The sequence below is a fragment of the Choristoneura fumiferana genome, chromosome 21, assembly GCF_025370935.1.
Source record: "Choristoneura fumiferana chromosome 21, NRCan_CFum_1, whole genome shotgun sequence".
Lineage (NCBI taxonomy): Eukaryota > Metazoa > Arthropoda > Insecta > Lepidoptera > Tortricidae > Choristoneura > Choristoneura fumiferana.
This window is the reverse complement of record NC_133492.1, coordinates 10600653-10626483: the sequence shown is the minus strand read 5'-3', so window position 1 is coordinate 10626483 and position 25831 is coordinate 10600653. Positions and strand designations below refer to the sequence as shown.

Genomic DNA, 25831 nt, shown 5'->3' with positions numbered 1-25831 from the left:
CTTGTTTTTAAATCTTTTTTAAAATATGTTGCCGACATTGCCACTAAATGAGATAGTGAGACGAAACGCGAAGAAATCCGTATTTGCATTGTGTTTTTGTCCTTGTTTTACATCACAACGAACAGCCAATCACCGTGATGTTTTAGCAGTTACCTTTTTTTATTTTCAATGCGTTTTTGTGAGTATAGACCCAAAGTTTTTGCGTACTTATGCAATGACTTCTGAACTTATACAAATAATCAATAGATTAAATTGATTTTTACTCAAAATATTTCTTAATTCAGAAAATTTAATTGTTTCCACGACATAACGATAAAATTGTATTCTATGCGAATGATGTCATAGACAGCTTTTAGTTTCCAATAAAAAATGTCCTTGTTTGAAAACAGCATGGTAACAGAAGCCCGTAGTGATTAGGCCGCTCGGATGCCCTGTAATCTTAATTCAAATCGTAAATCACACGTTACGGTCCAAATCATCGTTAACGTCGTCGTGTGCCTTATGTAACGCCCTCATCAACGCTAGGTAACGGTGTACATCAATTTGTATCGCAAGTTTACTCGTGACGCATTCGATTTCTTGGAAAATAAGAGGTAATGCTTGAAATTTTCTCCAATTAGTACTCTCTCTTTTCGTCTTTACGAGGAGTCTACTTGTCATCATAGCTCATTTTTTGTCGTGATTATGACCATGATCATACATGATGATGATCATGTAGAGTGACCGCGCGCAGGCTGCCGAGTCACAGCGCCTGCAGCGCGATACTTCTCAGCCTATCATTTGTAACACAACGTCAATATTTCATGTCATGTTTGAGCAAAATAGTACATTACTGCATAGGCCGGGAAAGAAAGGCTTGCAGGCCGAGTATGTATAGACGGCCGAGTGAAGCGAGGCTGGATAGGTATAAGAGGCTGGCATGTTCTTTCACGCCGAGGCTTGTATAGTGCTTTTCTCAAACATGCACAGAAATAAAAACTCAAAAGTTCCTAGAAATCAATGTTTTAGTTGTAAGACAACTAAAATTGTACCGGACTCAAATTATAACTGCCATCTATATAAGTGTTTATTTCATTCTAACATGATTTTTTAAATCGTTAAAATAATCCCAATAAAATCAAATTGCCATAAAACATGTAGATATAACGGACTGCAACAATAAAAGTCAGACAGAGGTGTTAACATCAATGGTGAACTTATCTCCGATTTGCGGATGACATAGTCATTTTTGCGGAAAACCTGGAGGACTTATCAGCTATGATCGGCATCAGTGATGGTTGGGCTAAAGATGAACACATCGAAGACTAAAATAATGTGCAACAACAACTCCAATATAGATCACATTACTGTGCATGGGCATGCGATAGAAAGAGTTGAGGAATATGTCTACTTGGGACAAACCTTGATCCTTGCCAAATTCGGACAAAATAGTGAGATTGAGCGCCGCATCCACCTAGGCTGGGGTGCTTTTGGCAAACTGTCCGAAGTGTTCAAGAGCACAAGCATCCCCATTAACCTCAAGCGTCGGACCTTTGAACAATGCGTCCTACCTGTCATGGTCTACGGAGCCGAGTCATGGACGCTGAGAAAGCAGGTGTTACACAAGCTCCAAGTCACCCAAAGAGCCATGGAACGGGCTATGTCTACGTGATCGAATCAGGAACACAGAGATCCGGAAGAGAACGAAATTGGTCGACATAGCTCATGTGATCGCTAGCAGAAAATGGAAGTGAGCGGGCCATATATGCCGTAGACAGGATAACATATATGTGGGGTAGTCGGGTGCTTGAGTTGAGGCCTAGAGTAGGGCATAGAAATGTAGGCAGGCAACCGATGCGTTGGACCGACGACCTTGTTAGAGTGGCCGGAAAGGACTGCATGCGAAAGGCGCAAAACCGGGAAGAATGGCGTGCATTGGAAGAGACTTACACTCAGCATTGGGTGGTGAAAGGTTGAAAAAGAAAGAAGAACAATAAAAAATCACGTTTCTAAACGAACCTTTTGAAATTACAATTGAACTTAGGTACTTGCAAAATGGCTAAAACCCAAGTCCCGTCAATCAAAAAAAAAACAATGACACTTGTCAATTTTCCCGCCAAAACTTTTTTTTATTGTGTTTGCTGTTCGGCTTTTAGGGCAATTATACACGAACTGCAGCCCATTTAATCAGCTACATTAATACTTTATTATGCAAATTAAATCGTAATTTTACGTAAAACGCGTCAGTAATATTTATATATATTTAAATATAGAATATTCATAGTTCTGTGAATTTATTCAGTAACTAATAAATGAACCATAGAAATTCAGATTATTAATTTCAAGTCGTGTATAATGGCCTTATCGTGGATATTTGACGTTTTGCATTGCAACAAAAGACTGTGTATTTTGAAGCCTGTTTTATGGAACACAACATAAACATTACATAGCATGTTTGAGAAAAATACATTTATTCACAATACAAGACACAACAATAATACTATTAAGTGTAGTATTACAACATCTGCTAGCATGATGAAAGATTGTGTTGATCTGAAGATGAGCTCTGGTCGAGTTAGAAATGCGTCAGTGTACCTAGTGTAGTTGTGGTGATAGATCGGTTTGTGTGATTTGTTTGTGTTCTTACAGTGTGGAGGTGGAGAAACGGTATGAACACACATTTCTTGCACAAACGTAGCTATCATAAGGTCGCGGGTGAGCAAAGTAATTGTTTCAGTTCATTGATATGGACCGCCGCAAAGTAACGCCTGATTCAATGAGAAAAATAAACATTTTTGTAGGGAAAGGCCATGACTTAAAGTTACAAGCGTCTTTTTGATTTATCAAAGCTACTTAATGCTTTTTAAGGCAAGGCAAGTGTTAAGGTAGCCTTGAATAACTAAAAAATGCTTTTTAAAAACATTAATCTAATAATAGGTAATGTACTCGTAGTATGTATTTCCATAAATTCCTACACAATTTTAGAAGTAATTTTACAGCAATGTCCGGATAACGATTCAAGTTTGTGTGCTATTGTTGTTCACGATATAACGTTATAATATATCCTCGCGGTTAAAAATGATTATGATGTAATTCTAATTCCGTTCATAGTCCCGCGTTTAATGCAATAAGAGACCGGAGCAGGCTCAAAGGCCGAATCACAAAGGACGGCGAAATAAATTTTTGGCATGATTTTAATTAAAGGCTAATTTGTGACATTCACAAGCCAGAAAATTTCTCTTTACTTACGTTTTTTTCTCTTCAAAGATAAAAATTAGATGACAACAATGTTTTAATCAAGAAAGTTAGCACCGTCTCATAAAACCTTTTTGTTTTGTAGTAGAATTTTCACATAACGATATTTTTCTGTTTTCTAATATTTTATATCTACGTGATGGAAATTTATGACACATGAAAAAGGCAACATGTAATAATAAACTTTACGACACATAAAACTTTTTTATTTACAAAATATTTACAGCTGCACTTAAACAGTATTTAAGAGCATTTCGTTACATTTAGAACAGATTATAAACAATTATTCAGTTTAATAACATTAATTACGTATTTGGAAAACAATTTTATGAATATTTCGCTATTTGTATTCACGAAAAATCATGTTTAAAATCTAGTTTATTTACAATTTATTTTCTCTTAAATTTAAATTTGCATTCATTTACAAATTCGCACAATTATTTAGGCATTTCGTAAGATCGAATGATTATGAATTGAATGATGACAAATCGTTTGTTCTTTTTGCGCCATTGTGTTGTTCCCGTTTCTTTTCCTCTGTAAAACTTTTTACAATTAAACTTGACGAAACAAAAAGAGGAAAAATTTATTGTATACGTATTGACTGATAACAATGGCCGCTAATTGCGTACTTTTACAATTAACTCAAGTTTTACAGCAGTAGGTATGTTAAGACTTATGTACCTATAATAAGATTATTTCTACTACAACGTAGATATTTCTTTGAGTTTGAGAATATTTCTACACGTAGGTATTCATTGCGAGATCTTACAACAGTAAACAGCATAAGATAATGAACTAATATTTCAACTGAAAGAAAACACGGAAAAAATACGAGGACAGTATTCAACTTAAGTTACATACCAAATGTGATTTTCGTATTATTGGACTGATCTCAAAAAATATTGTGTAACTATTGAACATACAAAATGTCAAAAAAGCAGACATTTTAAAGAAAATAGAGAAAGCTTTGAATGTAACTTTCTATTTTAAAAGTTAATAAATAACGGAAAATCAGTGGAAAGAAAACTCAGTGCTAGTTTTACCGCTTGAGTTTCACACCAAAATTTTGGAAAGTAGGTATAATAATAAATCAGAATACCGAATCTTTTCTTTTCTCTGTGGATGTAGAGTTATGTTCGTGTACTAAACTTTCTAAATCTATACCTATTTTAGTATTCCAGAAGTACTTGAGTTTTAAACACGTTGCGAAAATCTCTTAAATTTCTGGTGAATTAGGATATCTGATACTAACATTACTAGGAAAAAAGAATGAGTATTTTTGGCTCGGCAGAGACTTTCCGGGATCAGACAAATAATAAAATAGTGGCCCCATGATGGTTAAGGTAGGAGAAAGCCAAGCATTTTTGGGTCAAGCGTTCTTTATCTTGTCATTAATTATGGTTAACTTTATAAGCGGAAATAATACGCAAGCCGATATCGCAGTCAACCGAGGGTTCCGTACACATTTATAGGTATCGTGTCTTGAAGATATTTCTCGCTTTTCCGAGTGATTTAATACATCTAGTGCATGCAGAGCCCTACTCTTAAGCAAAATGTACGCAGTGGTGTGTCAGATTATATTGGTCATTGATATTTACAGACAGACATAAAAAATCAAGATTTTCAGACGTTTCTAGATGGTTGAGTTAAGTATAATAGCTACCTTCATACCAAATTTCAAGATTCTGAGTTCATGGGAAGTACCCTGTAGGTTTTGATTCCCTTGCGAGTTTCGAAAATTTGCGGAAATTTGCAGCATAAACGGCTGCATCTTTTGATTGCGTTGGCTTAGAAGTTTGATTTTTTCACAGCTCCAAGGGACAGGAGACCTCAGTATTTAATTTAAGTAGGTAATTTCTGCTTGATACCTCCACGCATTCCCGAAAAAAGGGACTTGACAGACAGACAGACGGACAGATGGACAATAAGTGATCCTATAAGGGTTCCGTTTTTTCCGTTTGAGGTACGGAACCCTAAAAATGCCTCAGGTACGTATGTGTAAGATGAAGAATATTTTGAACTCATACCTATCTCGTTTAATTTACGCTTGGTACCTTGACCTTAACCCATCCGCTGGCATTACATCAAACAGATTATAATTCGCTGTTTATAAAAAAGTGGCTCAATAAAGAAGAAAACGTGAAAAAATAATAATGAAATTTCATCTCTTTAAGGGTTTGTGAAATGTTAATTCTAGAAATATTTTATTGAGGTATACATAAATACGTTAACACGTATAGGTGTCGAACATGTATGCTGTTTTATAAATATTTCGTATCTTAAATTTGCCTCACAAATTAAGCATAATATCTTCGTGCTTCTTACGAGAATCCTTTCAGTTAATTATATTACAAATTAATACAGCTAACAAAACCTATGAGATACTTATAATAATTCGTTTCTTTTATATTATTTTCTCACTGTCTAGTTAAATTTTTAAAAATTGTCAGTAGAATTTTATTCATTTAGATACAACTTGACCTGCATCTGGTCATCTCGCGACACATTTCCTTGGGAATAAATGATACAGGAATACTAATTTGAAGATAAAACAACAAAAGGTTTTCATGTAATGTTGGAGATTAATGATAAAAAAATATACTCTACAGTCGTTGATTGCGAATAACAACAGGAAAATTGTAGAATAATGAGGATATAGCTTCATAGCTCCGCTTTGCATCGCCGCTGGACGTTCTCCGCTCACCACGTGCACGACCACCGACGCAGAATCTATAAAAAAAGTACATCTTATGAACACAAAACATCCATTAAAGTATTAAAAGAACGCTAAAGCTCCCGTTATAATTAATCTTGCGAGGTCAAGGCAGCCCGTGAAGTAACTCTGATGTTTCCGGTCATCAACAAAAAAGAACAGATCAGGAAAAAGCCGAACTTATGCGGCACTAGTACAATAAAACCGTTCATGTGAAAGACTACCGTTTCCTCAGAAACTTTCGCTAGCTTAAATACAAAGTTGGTCTGGGAAAAGTAGAAGAGTCGCCAGTACGCTCGCCGCTGATCGCATTTTCATACAAAACTAGTTTCGTTCTAATTTGCAGGTGGTAGGACCTTGTGCAAGGTCTGCCCGGACTGCTACCACCATCTTGCTCGCTAATCCTGCCGTGAGGCAGCAGTGCTTGCACTGTTGTGTTTCGGCGTGGAGAGTAAGACAGCCGGTGAAATTAGTGAAGTGACACTTGAGATATCCCATCTTAGGCCTCTAGGTTGGCAACGCATCTGCAATACCCCTGGTCTTGCAGATGTTTATGGGCGGTGGTGATCTCTTACCATCAGGAGACCCACTTGCTCGTTTTCCATCCAGTCGAATAAAAAAAAATACAAACAACACACTGAATGAAACAAAATAAAACTTTGCGACTATAATGGGAGCAGTTGTTTTGATGTTTATAATTAGTTTTCTTCATATTTAATGTAACAAAATAAAATCACATTAATATTACGAGTAAGTTTTGTATGAGAAATGGAAATTCTTTATTGATTTTTTCCGTTACATTATATTTTAACCAAACCTAATTATAAGCATAATATAGTTGCAAAGTTGCGTTTTGATCTGTAGTGCTGCTTATGTAAATTAGAACGAACCTACGTTTGTATGGGGACCCGAGCCTACTGGTGACTCTTAAATAACAATGCAAACGAATAATAAATAGTTAATTCAAACAGGTTGGGATCAGGAAGGGACTTAAGGAAAAGGGCGCGAAAAAGACAAATGGTTTTCGCACAATTATGGACAGAGATTAGTGACGGGGCGGCAAAGGAAAAATATCTTGTAAGCGGATTGCTCCCGGTCTTTGTTATTAATAAATTAAATTTAGACACGAATTTTTCTTTTCATTGTGTAATTCCGTTAAGATTCTGTGCGACCCGTAGACATTACACCGTGTACTTTTCTGTCTGCTTTATCTAGATAGAAAACAAATCGACTTCCTTCCTCGTGTTATTTATGAAGAGCCGCAGAAATGTGTAAATGTTGATGAAACCAGGAGAATGATTCTCTAACGGAACCTCGTCTGCGAAGACAATCATAACTAGAACCGTGCGAACGTATACCAATAACATAAGGCACTGACTACGTATAAAGCGTGCAATTAATCTCGTCGAGATATGATTACCTGCAGAACGCGGTTATTATGTGACTTCGCAGGCGATGCTCGTTTATTATTACAGATAAACATTGCACTTCACCTGGCGCTACGTGTTTGCGTTGCACTTTTGCATCTCCGGTAATACCTATTTCGGCGAATACGCCAAGTAATACTAGAAATAAAACATGCTTTATCGTGTTTCTTACCGCACAAACATATTACCTATGTTCAGAACAATTTTGGTCATACACAAAAGCAGTTCAACGACACAAAATACGTTTTATACACACATAATTTGAGTCCATTTAAATTTTTTTAACGGATATTTAAAATGTAACTTAACCAAACATATCGAAGTACTAATTGAATGTTGAATTACTTCATGTTTTTTATGTTTATTATTAGAACTGATTTTGTATTGGTTTTAACAATAAATCAATTTCGCAAATTCAGCGAACGAAATAAAATGTTCGGCTACCAGTTTATAAATTTATAAAAAAATTAGCAAAGAAAGTTGTTAACAAAACTAAATCCTTTTAAATATTCGAAATAGTAATACTTAAGTAACATATTTGTAATAAAGAAAATTTTTTATTGTGAGAGGCAAACGAGCAAGCGAGTCATCAGATGGGAAATGATCACCACTGCCCATGAGTATTGTGTATTCGTTTTGTTTGTACTCGTACTGTAAGTTGTAACATTTTTCTTTGATGCAAATACATCTTCGTCACTAGCTAATCGCACGTCAACGAGAAAGTTCTCGCCACGAAGTATTTTTAGGTTTACGCGTCGGTCGATCGATACGTAGGTTAAGTAATTAAGCAACTTTGTGTCGCGCCGCACTGAATAGGCGACCTTTGCCATTTCGTAGTTTATTGCCACTATTTGGTGGTTGAGATGTTTTTATAGCAACTGTCACACCGCAAATTATGTGACCAGTACAAATAATACGGGTTTTAGAAAGAAAGCCAACGATTCTTAAAGTAGTTACCACTACCAAATAGAACAATAAATCATATTTATAATGTGATTTGATATGCTGTGTTCCTTTTCTAGGGTACCGTGTCCTAATAAGGAAGCCCTTTAGTTTCGCCATGTCGTCAGTCTGGTTATCCATCCGTCCATCTACCCGCCCGTCCGCGGCTTAGTTTAAATACCGTTAGTAAATACTGCTAGTAGAAAACTTTTATTTTGTATGGGTATTTAAATTAATCATGCAGAAAAAGATCGTTAGGAAGGGCTTTTAAAAAACGTTGTAAGTTTGTCCATCAATTGAAATTATTTCGATACAGGAATTAATTTGCGAAATATGTATTAAAGTTTAAATAAAAGATTAGCACTTTAATAACAGTCAAGTGTCCCCCCTATTACCTAAAACCCTCCCTACTAGCTAAACAGATGGGCGTGAAAAATCTGTAAAAATAATCATAGTGGTGTACGCCTACAATACCAAATATGCCTCACACGTCATTGAAATAGGTATTAAATCTAATTAGGTAATATACTAGAACTATTCGGGTACCTATTTAAAAAAGGTCAACGTAGAAACTTTTATAAGTTGACGAGTTAGTCGATCAAAACTTAACGTTATTTGCCACAGCCTTATAGCGCGACCCAAACTTGGCCGGTCGTTAAACCGCAATAATTCACTGTTTTCGTTTATATTTCAGATGTAAAACGAGACATTTATTGTGAAAAATAAAACGAATACACGTGCGTTAACACAATAGTGACACACTTCACGCCACTTCAGCCAGCTCTTGCTACGACCGACACGTTGCTGTAAAAAAAAAACATTTTTCGCGTGATATTCTCTCTGTTTCACCAATACCCATTATACTCGTACTGGCGGCTCCTGAGTGATGGATCAAATTAACGAACTCATAAGGACTGCATTCGAACTGCAACTGCCAACTGCCCAGATATGTAAATAGCTGCTAGCTTGCAGTTGGCGTGCAGTTTTGCTTGCAATGGAAAATGTATCCAATGGGCAGTTGACAGTTACGTGGGTTGAAATGTTATGGAACCTATGACGAAGTTTAAAATTTGAAGTTTAAAATTTTAAGCTGGACGTAGTTTTGAGAATGCTTTTTAAAAATTGTAGGTACAATTTAGTTAGGTACCTACGTTGTTTTAAATGCCTTTTTGGCTCAGATCATACAAACAAGGTATTTGTTTGTATGATCTGAGAATTTAAGTATTTATTTGTTATTTTACTTCGCGCATGTTTTTGCATTTTCTTTAAAATCACTTTATAGTTCATATATTGAACAAAAGAAATTTGATTTTTCGTCTACCGTGCTCCCAGACTTTCTATTAATATCTTCGTTTTATTCTTATTAAAAAATGCTTGAAATATAATTAAATATCCTGACTTATGAAAACCAAACTCGGAAAATGAAGATCAAATGCAGGCAAGTCGATTTAAGTCTTAAGATAATGCCAGGGTTTAATTTTACGATCGCTGTTAATTTCGTCCGTTTTGCTAAAGATTCCATTTTGTCTTTATTAACTTAAGCTGTTATAATTTAAACGAGTCTGGTTATTAGCGTTTTACTTTTTGGCGAAATATAGAACATTTATTAATATAACGATTGTTTAAAAGTACTTTAAGCAGGGAATGGTATTCTATAAAGTTGAACGATAAAATTATATTCACAGGTAGAATGAAAGTTTACTTTTACTCTGTTAAATTGACCTTTAAAATATTCGTTGCAAAGATCAATTTACATAATTTTGATATTACACGTGGGTAGCCATGTTTTGATAAGGTTTGAGAGCTATCTATCAAAGAACTTAGTAGTTCAATAAATTGCTGAGAACTTTTGAATTAATAATATTGTTTGACGCTTTTACTTGGTCATATTCCTCTGCTGACCGAAATGTATTATTCATGAACCATAACTTATTCTGGCATATGGCACTGGCATAGCTACGAGTAAGAGGAAATATAAGTTTAAACTCTGTTATACGAACACTATACATACAGGGTGAAATCTAGGACGTAATACAAAATTAGTGTTTCGTGCTCAGTAAATGCTGGGTACTATAATGCACTAACTCTTTTGTTGAAATAATTCCGATGACATTTGCGGTTTCCATACATTGTTCATGATTTCTTATTTCAATAATGTATAGAAACCACATTTTTTTTCAGACTTATTTCAACAAAAGAGTTAATGCATTATATTACCCAGCATTAACTAACTGAGCATGAAACACGAATTTTTTATTACGTCCTAGATTTCACCCTGTATATAACTACATAGTCCATGGAATGTATTGTAACTGATAATAGTATTTTATGCAACTGTATCGTAATAGGGGTCCTTAAAACACGAGTGTGGGTTTATGAAACGAGGCGTTAGGGTCACATGAGTGTTTTAAGGCCTAATTACGTACAGTTGCATACAATATTTTATCTATATCCATATATTAAATCCTCTATCATGTGTTCAAGAACCATTGAGAATGACCTGCATTAACGAGAACTAGGTAGGTATGTCTGCCCCACGAGCTGCGCCCGCTGCGCGCGCGACGACCTGCTGCTGCACGTGGTCGCCCCCCCCCGTGCTGTAATGATGTATAAAATCTCATTACGATACAGCCGTGTTTATAATAGAATCCAATGTCGTAATGCTGGTCATTACCTATGGTTTTTGAACGCATAATTGAGGATTTACTATATGGGTGTAGATAAAAAGCATAATAAGATAAGAAAAAAATAAATTAGCCCGAGACAATTTTGAGTACAGTAGATTATACTTTTACAACTTATTATTTTTGCCTATTTAAGTACTCTGAGATTTAATTTTAACTGTATTTTTTTTAGTACACAGATCCAAAAATCGGTCTCCTGAACACTTTTTCCTGGCGTAGATGTGTATTTTCGGTATTCCTACCAATTTACAGTTATTTTATACGCATTGTTGCCAAATAGTGCGTTTTTTTCAAACTGACGTGTGATAGACCTTTATCCCGCCTGATAGTAAATGCAGGTGATGTCGAAGACAGAGCAGCTCACTGGTCCAGTGACAGCTTACTCGCTCTGTCCTTTAGTAGGCCTATAATTAAATTATATTTATCCGGAACAACAAACAGAAGCGAATTCCATTCACTATCATAATACTTAATCGTAGTTAAGTTTCCATGAGACAAGATTTAAACGGCATAAACTAGTTTCGAATGTTTCGATCTTTTTCTTTTGTGAATGCGTTCACAACGGTAGCGCCCAGTGAAATTTAAACCCTCAAAAAATGCGATTTTATTTCTTTAGATTTATATTTCTTTTATAATATGGACTCACATTATATATAAAAGAAATAAAGAATGAAGCAAAGTGCTTTGTGTGAATGGTCGGAATATTAACAAGGTAAGGATGGAGTCGCTTTACAAGCCTGGGATACTATTGGAATACTGGGAATACACCGAGTACTGTAGGTCTCATAATTGCTAGATTAGTTATATTTTCACCATTAAGGGAAAAACGAGTCCTCCTGAAACAGTTAAATAAAAGTCTACTGGGAGGCCTCAACATTTGCCACACTACCCGATAATGTGTGGAACGAAATCATTTTTTATACTAACCAGAGCTGCTGGGCGCGCAAGTATAGTTTCCGGAGTCCCGCGGCGCGGCGCGCGCGATGAGCAGCCGGCTGGTGCGCGTGCGCTGCTCCGTCTCCACGCTGATGCCGCCGCGCTGCGCGTAGTTCACCACGTGAGGCCCGCGGTACCAGTAGATGAAGCTGCGGGAAAAAGAAACGGCTTAAAATTGAGGTTCGTATCGTACCGTCCCTTTCACTCTCGTATTAAATAATATAAGCGTCAGAGGGACGGCAAGATACGAATTTTGCACTTTGTAGTATAGGGCCAGTTGAGGAACGACTAGTCGTTTGGTACCGATGATCGAATACCAACAATACCTAATAGAAAAAAAAACGGGAGGAATTAGCTTTGTGATAAAAATTGAAACTTTTTGGTGACTGTATTTTTTACTAACCATAGTACTTGCATTATGCATTGTCCAAATTTTTAAGCAACGTGTTTTTTACCTCAATTCACTAAAATAAATGATTAACAAAACAACAATACAATTACAATGTCATTCGCATTATTTGGAAACATTGCCAAGATTCGATTGCCTGAGTTAGCACAAGTGCTTTAGATAATTTGGGCTCAGCACAATGATCAACGTCAACATTTAATAATATGCTTTTTTTCTGCAGTCCATTATTTTAATTAAGAGTTGTAATATGATACAAAACTTTTTTCACTTCTCATGCTCGTAAAGTTCGTGTTTATGCTGGATGTAGGCGACATAAAATGACTTTTTATAAAGTAAAATCTTCGTCTAAGACCAAGGTAATTAGGTGTCAACAGCCACGAAACAAAAAAGTTTCTACATTTTTTTCAATATTTTTCATCTTATAATAAAACTAAACATCCATCAAATAAATCAATAAAACTAAAAAAAATATATATACAATAATGCATGAAAAATAAAAGGTATATAGAAAGCGAACAATTGTTTCTAGTGTTGCTATTTCATTTCCTCGCAATCTAAGTGAAAGCAGAGTGAAAAACTCGAGCATTAAACCTATTTTCCCCTCGACGTCAATCCGTAGGTACGTACGTATCCGGCTCGGGTGGCTATATGACCGTCTTGGGTAAAATGGCTCATTTTATGCTCTCGTTTTACAATCTACTATTTCTTTCCTTTCTGATCAGTCTTATGATACTAAATGCATTATGATTTTGAAACACTAATTTATTTAGTCATCATCATCATCCCAGTATATACGTCTGCAGGACAGGCCTAGAATTAGTAAGTGCGGATTGGGAACTTCACAACACCATTGAATTGCTTCGCAGGTTAGGTTTCCTCACGATGTTTCCTTCACCGCAAAGCTCGTGGTAAATTTTAAATGTAACTCTGCACATGAATTTCGAAAAACTCAGAGGTGCGAAACCCACGAAGAGGCGATGGGTCAAAACTAATTACATTTATTTAGTATCATGATTCAAATGTTTTCTGTTTTTTTTTATGGAATAGGGGGAAAACGAACAAGAGGATCGCCCATGGACACCTGCAACACCAGAAGAGTCACAAGTGCATTGCCGGCCTTTTAGGTAGGAGTACGCTCTTTTCTTGAAGGCTTTAAGGTCATATTATGAGAGGGTTAAGGAACATATTGCAACTGTTAAAAATCGCCAGATAAATAAGTCAGCCATAGCCGAGCATTTATTGGAGTCAGGACCAAACCACTGGATTGAACTTCACAATCCCAAAATTCTATCCACGGAACGTAATTTTTACTCAAGAATGGTACGTGAAGCTAAAAAAGCATACAAATTTCAACTGGGACGATGGTTATAAGCTTTCATCTTCGTGGAATCCTGTTATAAATAAGTGTCGGCGTCGGGATGAATGTTCTGAGGGACGATCGGACGTTGTTAGTGTCGATGTGATGGGGTGACAAATAAAAATGACCAAGTGCGGGTAGTTCGAAGGACTCGCGCTGCTAAGCAGACTTGACACCCCACACTTCAGTCTACTCGTGACCACGGCCACTGTAATGTTGCCGAAACGTCGAGGTAAATATTACTCGTGTGTGTTAGCGTGATAAGTCCTGTGCGTGGTATTTTGACTAGGAGTGAAAATCACGAAAGTTTAAGACATCATATTATTATCGGTCCGAAAATACCGCCGGCGACAGAGTCATGCCAGAGTTCATTCCAGAGTTTCATTGAGCACCTGAAACTATTAACCTCGCCGGAAAACTCTTAATACTACGGTACAGTAGGCGCAACGTTATGTGTTTGCGTTTAAACTAATTTCTAGACAATTTTGTTTCAGTGCTCTACTTTGCAATATTAAATTTGATGCAGAGTTTCTAGAGTACAATAAATACATGCAGTGGTGTTAGTTTCCCACATTAATTACTATTTACTCATACATAACGTGTTATTTTCGATTTCCGTTGACTAGGGAACATTCAGCAGGTCTATTAAAGCTAATTTATCCAAGACACCAGTGCCTAATTTGGATCGGAATAAAAAGTAGCCTATGTTTTATTTCAGATGTCCAGCTATCTACATACCAAATTTCATCCATATCCGTCCAGCCGTTTCAGCGTGAAGGAGTAAAAAACATACTCACTGACTCACTCACTCACAAACTTTCGCATTTATAATATTAGTAGGAATGTAGGATAGGATAATATTAGTAGAATTGCACAGCGGTGAACCGCATTTATTATATTTAATTAAATAATAATCAACAAAAAAGCCACAGACATTCAGTTTGTATTCCAAAGTGCACTAATAAAGTTGTACGTTGGAAACAGTAGTAGTATTGCAACTAACGTTGTCGATTCGTTTAGAATAGAATGAAATATTGCCTTTCTTTAGCCATGCGCTCATTGATCTAATTCTGTCTAATAAAAAATCTGAGCCCATTTGCCTTTTTTCTATGCAGTAAATATCATGTCTACCTCTTCAACGCAATGTATTGATACAACGGCATAATATAACTAAGTATCATTATCATTAATTTTATCCAAAATTTAGAGAAACCCACACTTTTTTAATGTAAGCGTCGTCAAATCGAAATCACTGAAAAGATAAATTTATCCGGATTTTTTTTTCCAACTTAGCGACGTAGTAATATGTGCCATGTGGGTTTTATTCTACTTTAATTTCCGCCAAACATGTTGGTCCACGATTACATATTAGTATCTATATGAGCACACTCACTAAACTCGAAGATACGTCTAAAGTTCCGCCGGTAATCACGCCAAAATGTTACGCACTTGCAGCGAATGTGTTGTCAGTAAGTGACAGGCGTCATCACGTCGAATTTGTCGAAACGTCGCGTAATTTAAGTAGAGAGTGCAAAGATCTTTAAAGTGAACACCACGTATTTTCATCGCACGTGTTGGCCGCCATTAAGCCAACATTCACAGTGCGGGCATAATATGCAGAGTGAAAAGAAATAGAGCATAGGCAAATTGGCAACAGTGTCTGGGCCTTTATATTCTAAATTCGTGTCTTGTCGTTACCCGTAAAAAATTGAAGAAATCCCATGTTGTGTTGCTAATGAAACTCCTGCTTATGGAGGTGGTAATGGAGCATACAACCTCATCTTTTTCAATTACAGTGGAGTTCTAAAAAGTTCGTAATGGTTACCTAGGCGGGTCGGGCGCATGCCTGGCGATGCACGTCAGGTTGATATCTGAGCCGGCACGTACAAACAGCTCAGGCCCCGAGAGTATTTCTGCCTTCGATACTGCAACAAAATACACAGCTATTTAAAAGTCCAGAACGATAACGCTCACGTCTAACGGATGTTCGTTTTTATCTGTTCGAGTTTTACTTTTTAGCCGGCGAAAAGCAATGGAATGAGTTTGAAATGGAGCCAGATAATTTCTGCTCATCCTTCCAGAAAACGTAAAAAGTGTGAACCCCTTATCATTGTCTGCCGCTACATGGACAATTTTACGCCAGCTTATATTCATCTATAGTTTATGTCTGCAGTTTCACACTAAAACGAGATAATTAAAAAAAAAACTGCATTTTTAAATTGTGTTCCATGAAATTCCATACATTGACCGATGTCCTAAGTGTATCATGATGAGAGTGTGGCATTGTCTGATTACGTTTAGAATTAAAGTCCGTTGAATAATGTTTGTAGCTTGGGGGGAAAATGCCTTAGTCGCCACGCTTGGCAGGCGGGTTGGCGACCGCAGTTATATCCGATAGTGATGATGATGATGATATTGATTTATTAGCACAGGTAAAGTAGGACATAATACGACGGCTTGGCGGCAAAACATGTACATCAATGAAACTTTGTTTATAACTTTTATCTTGGCACTAGGAATGAGGATCTGCCGAGTCCTACCAAAATTTAGGCATCCTACTCCCTCCCAGGGGGTATGGGCAGGGGCCAACGTTTAAAAAATGAAAATTTTACAAACTAGGCGAGTGTAGGTCTCATTGACCATACCCAAATCCTATTTTTCCTGTGCTATAATAATATATATATCTGTAGACTAGTTCATAAATTCGAATAAATAAAGATAAAGGAAATCTCTCAGTTCTTAAAAGTATAAGACGCGAATGCTAATATATCCCCCGTTAGAACTAAAAGTGTACTTAAGTATTCAGCACGCTGCGAGCACTTTTTCACAAGTTTTTTCTGCCATTCGGCTTTAGCATTAAGAGATTCATTAATATCTAGCTCGAGAACTCATTAGCTATTGAGCACGCAGTTTGAAGCAACTTTGATATTTTAGATATTTTGATTACATGAACGTTTGCGCAGTGAACTCCCAAGATTTTAAATGATGATAATTTAAAAAGCTTTTATTTAACTTGCAATGTATGTTTAATGTAGGTATGTACTCTTATGTATGAATATCTATGTATGTGCGGGTCAAATCTTGCAAGTTGAATTTGATCCAGTTCCTGAGATCAGATTGAATTGAAATTTGGCCTACTTATGTAAATCTGGTGACAATGCAATAATCTAGTAGTAACATCCTGGTGGTCCAGTCAGGATCGCGTCTGCAGGGCGGAACTCTTCAACGATTTATAGCATCGACTTGAAATTTGGTACGGGAATGTAGTTAAGATGACAATGCACGTATAGTCAACAAAAAGTACAGTCTGCAAAAAAGGCTGTAAAAATTTGTTTTTTTTCACCAAAAACTTATTTTTCTTGTGATAATTATTACCTACGCCTACGTTAGAAAAACTAACAAATCTTAACTAGTTTCGTATCTACTGGAGTCTTTCTAAGATCAACAGAGTATTCTTACCTAAACAATAATACAATACAATATAATAACTCTTTATTGCACACCAACACATAGCAACAGAAAACAGGTATATAGGTACACAGAGACTTTCTGAGGTAAGCAATAGGCGGCCTTATCGCTTCAGAGCGAATAATGTTTTACGTTAATATAATTTTACTGTTTAGTGGGATCTAGCTCAGAAATATTATATTTAAAAGTACTATGCTAAATAAATTTCCATTATGCAACCGCACCACCGTCTGAATAAAACGTAACTTTTTTGACAAATAACTGCTTCTATTCATCTCATTTCTTTGTAAGAAGCGGTAGAAAAATAAACCAAAACTTAGTTTTCCCGGTTTTCCATCGTGACAAACAACGAAGTGAAAAATGTGTTTCCGCTGCAATCCCAGGCATAAATGTTATGAGGGTGGCGTGCCGATATACAAAAGAAATCCAATATCCTTCCGTACACTTACAGCAAAGTAACGAATATATGCCTAACGAATAACAAAGGAAATTGACGACTTTGTATGGATACAGCTGCAACTGCGCTTAAAAACACGGGGAAATATTTTTTGCGAAAAATGCAAAGGATTGATTTTAAAAACATTCTGTTTTGTTGGATATTCGCAATTTATACCTATATGAAAAGTTTGTACCTAGATATAGGTATCTCCCCTGATGGTAACTAGAGATTAGGCAAAAGTTGTAGCTCAGTGACCAGGTTTGGTAGTGCGATATTCACCTTGCCTCTATGGACTTTAGCCCATGCTAGTGCACAACGAAATTAAAAAAAAAACAACATTCCTTAGTTTACTTGCCGCCATACTTACCGACAACTGACAGCCTAAACGACAAGCTGATCTTCGGCTCTGTGGACACTTGGCATTCGTAGCCGCCGGAGTCGCGGGACTGCGCCGGCGCAACCCGCAGCGTCCACTCGTCAGTGCCATCTGTGTGGAGCGCCGCGAACCGCGCGTCGCTGCTGTATGTGTGCACTCCCACTGTCAGGATGTGGAGGTCGCGCTTGCGTATCCAGGATACCTGATAACAATGAGGTTGATGGTAATATATGATATGTGACCTTGACAAGTTCGTATGTAACACTCAATAGAAATTTAATGCAGTAGCATTTGCCGCACCTATCAAAAAAAAAACTTGGTAAAAGCAGCAGAGGCTCCCTGAGACGGGTTCTATCGAGTGTCACGTACGAACTTGTCAATGACAGAAATAGTTTACATTTTAGGGGATATTGCTTTAAAGTATTAATGCACGTGTGGTCTGCAAAAATGTTCAATTTTGTTTTTTACTGCGCGCTTAAAACAAACCTATTAATTGAGATGAAAAAAAAAGCGTCCACAAGTACTTATACATTTTCACTTAGGTATTTCTTGTTTGTTTAATGCTATAAGCGTAGAAATTCAATTAAATATTTCTATATTCTTGTATTCACTGCTCGGGCAATAAACAATTACAAGTTAAGACAGCTAGAATAGTACATTGTGTATTGAGGGCGGTAAATAAGGAATAACGAACGAGGGTCTATTAGAAGCGCGAAGTCGAAGAGATTTAATGATTTAATCAGAGGGACTTAATCAGTCGATGTTCATAATTACAGTACCGCCCGTGCGACATAAAATGTTTTTCATTACATTTTGCGAGTAAAATTGTATATTTGTAAAAGAATAAATATTATTTTTCCAAAAATTGCCAATACCGCTGGCTGAGGTCGAGAGCAGCGAGTGCCTCAGCTGCTTGTTGTGCATGTTGTGCGTGTCGTGGTGCTGCTTGTGGTCCAGCAGGGCTACAACGAAACTCGAAACTCGAAGTTCGTGTCGTGCGGTCCCTCTGACACTTATTCTGTTTAATACGAGAGCGAGAGGGACGGTACGATACGAACTTCGAGTTTGGAGTTTCGTATGGTAGCCCTGCAGCTGCGCGCCAACCGCAGTACGCGCAACAGCTCATAACGCCATGTATAAAAGCTAGCCTTATATGTACAGGGGGTTGCAACCAAGCTGGCCTGCATGTTTCGACACAGTTTACGAGCAAGTGTGATAAGAAAAAAATACGACTATCTACTAATATTAAAATCACCAAAATACTGTCGAAGAAGACTGTACACCGAAGTTGAAATTCAATTAGCAAAATGTTTGAAAGTCTTTTGATTCTAAAATATAGTTTGACTTTGCTTTATTTGATTTTTTTAGCTCTATCAACTAATGTATTTAGTCTGACTTTGATCCGGCCCGGCGTGCCTAGCAGAATTATTTAATAAAATATTTAAAAGTAAGTTGAAATCTAATTTCGGGACCATCTAGACATAATCGTACCTACATATTATAAAAAAAAAAGAATTCTTATCTCCCTTGGTCACGCCCACGTCACGCCATAACTCGAGAATGACTTTACCGACTTCATCCATAAGAAAATTAGAAAAATTTAAGTAAACTCAATTTCTATATATTTAAAAAAAAGTAACAGTGCGTTAACGCTAGAATGAGAAATTTGGCGCGTTTTTATTGCAAATTAAATTCACGATGTCTTTTTTTTTTCGGAGCATTCCAGGATTTTGGACAAAATTTGGTATGTAGCTAGGTGGAAGTCTGGAATAACACTTAGGCTATTGTTATTCCAAAATTCCCACGGGATCGGGATAAAATCCCAAAATCCTAAGGCTGATATGACGATGATGATGATGAATCGTCGGGGGATTCTTTTGCAACGTTTATATAAATTACGAGTGAAATTTGGTGAAATCCCGGTATTTCAATTCAATTGCTAGACCTATGGTTTAGAATGCCGCGGGTAACACGGGTAAAGGTTAGTTCATCTATACATAAAAAAAAATTCTTTTGTTATTTCTGTTTGCAAGTTTGTACAATAATGTAGAATGAGGTGGTTAGGTTTGTTATCTATATATATAAAAGAAGAAACTGACTGACTGACTGACTGACTGACTGACTTATAGATCAACGCACAGCCAAAACCGTTGGGCATAGAAACTTGAAATTTGGTACAGGGGTTCTTTTTATGATGTAAGTAAGCACTAAGAAAGGATTTTTAGAAATTCATCCCCTAAGGGGGTGAAATAGGGGGTAAAGTTTGTATTGAAATTTTTTCATTTATGGATTTAGAAGTATGAAAATAGGTATATAAGTTCTCGATTACAATCAAAACTTATCTGTGTAGTTGAAATGGATACAATTCCCCCCTAAAGGGGTAAAATGGAGAGGGGGTGGTTTATGTGGAATTTTCTCATTTCTGGACTTAGAAGTATGAAAATAGTGTATAAGTTCTCGATTACAATTGAAAATTATCTGTTTTGGTGAAATAGATAAAATTCCCCCTAAGGGGGTGAAATAGGGGGTAAAGTTTGTATGGAAATTTTCTCATTTCTGGACTTAGAAGTATGAAAATAGGTGTATAAGTTCTTGATTACAATTAAAAATTATGTGTGTATTTTAGTGAAATAGATAAAGTTCCCCCTGAAAGGGTAAAATGGGGGGTAAAGATTGTATGGTTTTTTCTCATTTCTGGGCTTAGAAGTATGAAAATTGGTATACTTACAGGGTCCTGATTAAAAATAAAAATGATCTGCGTAGGCAAAGATAAAGAAAGAAAAAGTAGCTTTCGATTTATTAGGGGGGAGTTTTTATGATACTTCTTTATTTCTAGACTAAAAATATGGCTGGTCACAATTTAAAATGATCCGTATGGTGTTGGCGACTTCAATAGGGGAGGGGGTTTTTCATTAAAAATGTACAACTAAAATAGGGAAATTAAATTGATATTTAAAATGATGTGTGAAATAAATTTGCAAATTATTATGCAGTAGGTACCTAACTTAAAAATTACTCATCGGGTTGTGCATAATAAAATCAATAATATTAATATGAGCGTAATTTTTGTGTGATTATCCGTTCTTATTTATCATTTACCTAATTTACAAAATATTATGTATAATGCAATTTCGAATCTATATATATACCTACTTCGGGTTCTAGAGTAAGATTCGGTTCTCGCCGGAAGCACACGAGATAGTTAATTTACTCTCGTGCTTTGCATAAAACTTCAAACTAGCTTCAAAAGTGGTAAAGATGTTGTTTATAGCGAAGTACTTTATTAAACTGTTACCTATCGTTTACGGCAGTACTTCGCTATGCACACAGATACAAATGTCACAATTATAACGGGGGTTAATAAAATCATATGCCTGATAACTAAAGTACACGCGGACGAAGTCGCGGGCAAAAGCTAGTTTAATATAAAAATGTAAATATAGAAATGAAACTAAAGATAAATCCTGACTAAATAAAACAAATATGTCAAATTAAATAGAATAACAAATTAATCAAACCACAAATAATGAAAAGAAACGTCAAAGAAAATCGTCAAAAATCACGAACTACTCCATACCCGTATCGTACTTGACCCAAACGTACGCGGCATAAACTGGACCAAGTACGAAAAAATGAAATAGTTATTTAAGATATATGGAAAGTTCAAATATTATTGCCATGAACACCTATAATAATACGAGTCAACTAAAATAACGTTGCTCAGTTCAGTAAGTGCTTTCATATAGGGAGCTTAAAAAGGAGGCACGGAGTTGTGACAACAGTTACTTTTTAAGCTCCGACATAAAAAGAGCAGTAATATAAATTTACACCTTTATTATTTTTGTCTTTCTTGAGCGTATGAAATATCGAAACATGTCCAGGGATAGGGAAATGTATGTTATTTAAAAGTCTAGTAGTAAAGCTAGTTTTCTGGAATGTTTGACGTAGTGTCCGCAGGTACTAATGTTATAAATGCGAAATTAATTCTGTTTGTCTGTCTTCACTCTTAAGCCGTTGAACTCATTTAAATTAAATTTCTGTATGGAGATAGTTTGAAATCCGCAAAAGGTCATAAATAGAATAGTTTATATCCTAAAAAAATGCACGATTCCCACGGGATACCGATAAACGAATTCTTGGCTAAGTCGCCGGCAAAAGCAAATTTGCATACTTGTAACTTTCTGAGCGTTTTAATAAATTCAATTAATATTCATCAAACTATCAATCAATTAAAATAATTCATCCACTGCCAGCGGAATAAGTGCCTTTTGTTTTTCTCGCCACATGTTAACTAGTCTACCGCTATCACGCTATCCACAGCTTAAATAAAAAACTTCGACCGTGACCTAACTACAAACTAATGAAACGACATTTGCCAACGTCGCAATCGCAGTTACAGCATTCTTTATTGGCACTTTAATATGTTTCACGCCATAAACTTGGCTGAAACGTCGGTATGGCCATGTGACTGCTCGAAGCTAGATGCAGAGTGTCATAAAGTTACTGAAAGTGGCACTTGTTCCACACGCTCGACTAATTCCCTTTTGGTGGTTTATAACATGCAGTTTACAGCGGCCAATGTCGATGTGAAGATGACATTTCCAGTGGGATGTTGGCCTAAATATTGTATTCATTTCACTACTAAGTAAAGTAATGTTCAATCATGATATTAAGATACAAGATAATAATATATTATTTTGAATTGCAAAGAGACTTTTAAGTAGTAGGTGTATGTGAAATGAACCGTACTAAATAAGTTTTTTTTTATCCATTTTTTGTATGTTTCCATATCTAAAGAATGCCAACGAGCCTTATTACTGTATCTTTTAAACTGCAATAGTTAGATAATTCATATTTTCATAGTATGTACCTATGTTATGGCTGATACAATACAAGTACAATTGATGAAAATTAGTTCCCTTTTAAGACTTTTAAGATTGTTTTCTAGGGGGCCTCGCATGCTTCGAAAATTTCTTGCGCCAAAATTTGGTGTGCCGCCATCATAGGACATCGCAAAATTTATCTTGTCTACGCCAAATTTAGACCCTGCGCGTCACCATAAACCAGGGGTCTTCAAACTTTTTGACTCAAGGCCCACACTGCACTTAATGTAAATTCGTGCGGGCCAAGACTTTGGCTGGTCATGGGGGTAATACATTAGTTAAGTAGACTTTAGTCTTCAGAGGTATCTAGATACGAGTAACGCATAAGGAACGCACTTGGTGTTGATTATGTTCATGAGTGGCTATCTATGATTATGACCAATTATCGTCAGTGGTGGGTCTTATAAAACTCTCTCGCTTTCTTTCCGCGGGCCGGATTAGAGGGGCTCGCGGGACCGGATTACTATGGATTTAGATTTTAGATTCAGTTTAAGTATGTGTTAATTTGGGTCACACTTGGCTGCATATTACTTTCAAGTAAGGCCTACTGTATCTTTACTAAACTTGTTTAGTTCTGGCAGCAAGAGCGGTCGGCCGTATCTATGTGCACCAGAGTTCCCAGTCTTCAATTACATGCCGCGCAGAGATAGGCCAGAAGGGTTATACTACGAAATTCTAAAATTGAAGTTCGTATCGTTCTATCCCTCTCGATCTCGTATTAAATAGTGTTAGCGTCAGCGGGACGGTACAATATGAACTTCGATTTTCGAATTTCGTTCTAGAACCTCTGGCCCTATACCACGAAGTGCAAAATTCGAACTTGGTATCTTGCCGTCCCGCTGACGCAATATCCATACTAATACTTATACTTATAATATTATAAATGCGAAAGTGTGTTTGTATGTTTGTGCGTTTGTCCGTCTTTCACGCCGTAACGGAGCGACGGATCGACGTGATTTTTGGCATAGAGATAGTTTATGGGCCCGAGAGTGACATAGGCTAGGTACTTTTTATCCCGGAAAAATCTGTGCATTTCCCGAGGGAATAGCGCGCGATAACCGAATACTACGCAGGCGGAGCCGCGGGCAAAAGCTAGTTATTTAATACGAGAGTGAGAAAGACGGTACGATACGAACTTTGATTTTCGAATTTCGTAGTAGCGCCCCTGGCTTAGCCGAGTGGAACCCCACTCCCCTTTAACAGTATTTAAAAGGCGTTTATACCGTTAAAGTCATAATTTTGTTCAAATTGCCCGTTATTTCAAACAATTATTTTAATGATAGGTGGAATTATCGATAGTATCGAGGAAGGTATTCGATTGAATAAAAAGATATGGAATTTAATGTATCTGCTTGTAATAATTAATAATTAGGTAAGGACACGCTACAATTAAATAAAACAGTGTTTCTCAAATTTATAGTTCTGTAATATTTGTACTTTTTAGGGTTCCGTAGTCAACTAGGGATCCTAATAGTTTCGCCATGTCTGTCCGTCTGTCTGTCTGTCTGTCCGTCCGCGGCTAAGCTCAGAAACCGTTAATAGTAGAAAGCTATAGGTAATTTGGCGTAAATATACATATCAACAAGCCGACAGTGATAAAAAAATTTTTTTTCGGGTGTCTTACGGGTACTTACCTACCGTAGTCGTAAAGTGGGGGTGATTTTTTTTTCGCGACTAACCCTTTAGTGTGGAGTAATAAATATTGACTTTTCGATTTTTTTGTATTCAACTTTAATGTGCTACGGAACCCCATATTGGGCGTGTCCGACACGCTCTTAGCTGGTTTTATGTATATTCTTGTTGTACTGTATTTATGGTTTTAAATAAAGAATAGTTATAAGAATAGTTTTGTTAATTTATTGAATCAGGCGTTACTGTTACTTTGCGGAGGTCCATATCAATGAACTAAAAGTAATACGGTTGGTTTTGTTGCTTTAAGTGATTTTAGTTTTTATATAGTTTATTTTGTGGAAAGGAAGGGGAAACGATCACGCTTACTTTCCCAAGAAAGTCGTCATGACGGTTTGTTACATGTTTAGTCCTATACCGCCGATCACTGTGGCAAGAGTTAGATGGAACACTTTTTGGTAAAATTATGTAGCGATAAATCTCTCATTGGGGGAGGCCTATGTCCATCAGTGGACGTCCTACGGCTGATATGATGATGATGAAATCTCTAATTACCGTACCTTAAGTGGATAATTAGCTTATTGGCTCGCTGAATTAACAAAATTAAATGGTTAGTAGTAGTTATACCTAGTGCCATCCACGAAGACGCGTGATTTTGTCAAAATTAGACATAAATGACATTGTAATAAGAACCACGGCACGCGTCATCGTGAATGACTCCACCTATACAAGCTAGTGACTGCCAGTGTTTTTATGCTCAATTAAAACTTCAATTACAGGCCTATTCACACAAAGGCCCACTGAAAGGGCTGTTTGACCAAAAAAAAGTTTAGTCATAAAACAGTGTCACGCACGACCCAAAGGAATATTTTAAAAGCTGTGACTGACTCGGGGGCTTTTATATGGTTTTGCATGTCAAAAGAACAAAGTAACAGTGGGTGAGCTTACGTATTTTGTAAAACTCTCATCTGACCGCTACTTACACTTTGTCCGTTCGCTTAATCCGCTTCGGCAGCGGACGTGTTGACTTGGTCACGGGTAAACTATCTTTGACGTGTTTACACTAATATGGCGACCTTTTTTTTTAGAACAGATACTTTGGACCAGTTTGGCAAACTTGCCCTAGGTAGGTACGCCTATTAATTTTTCTAGAAACCTTTAATTAAAAAAAGTTTCAATATTTTTATTTGTTCAAATGTATTTGTTGATTGATAAACTGAGTTGTGGAAGAATTTTGCAATTGGAAGAATTATGCAAATGAAAACGTGGATGTTATAAATTGACAATTAGACAGAGACTCCCGATAAGTCATATATACCGGATGTGGTCTGTAA

At 36.5% G+C, this 25831-nt stretch overlaps 1 protein-coding gene across 1 annotated transcript in view; it reads right to left on the bottom strand.

Annotated features, from left to right (window-relative positions):
- Positions 1-3424: 3424 nt before the first annotated feature.
- Positions 3425-25831, bottom strand: part of LOC141439486 (protein CEPU-1-like) — a 79504-nt gene continuing 57097 nt past the window's right edge. Inside the window, exons 4-7 of the mRNA XM_074103763.1 lie at positions 17977-18187; positions 15528-15627; positions 11928-12085; positions 3425-5964 (exon numbers count right to left, since the gene is read on the bottom strand). Coding sequence (XP_073959864.1) covers positions 5726-5964; positions 11928-12085; positions 15528-15627; positions 17977-18187 — 708 coding nt within the window. The 3' untranslated portion in view covers positions 3425-5725. The remainder of the gene's footprint in view (positions 5965-11927; positions 12086-15527; positions 15628-17976; positions 18188-25831) is intronic.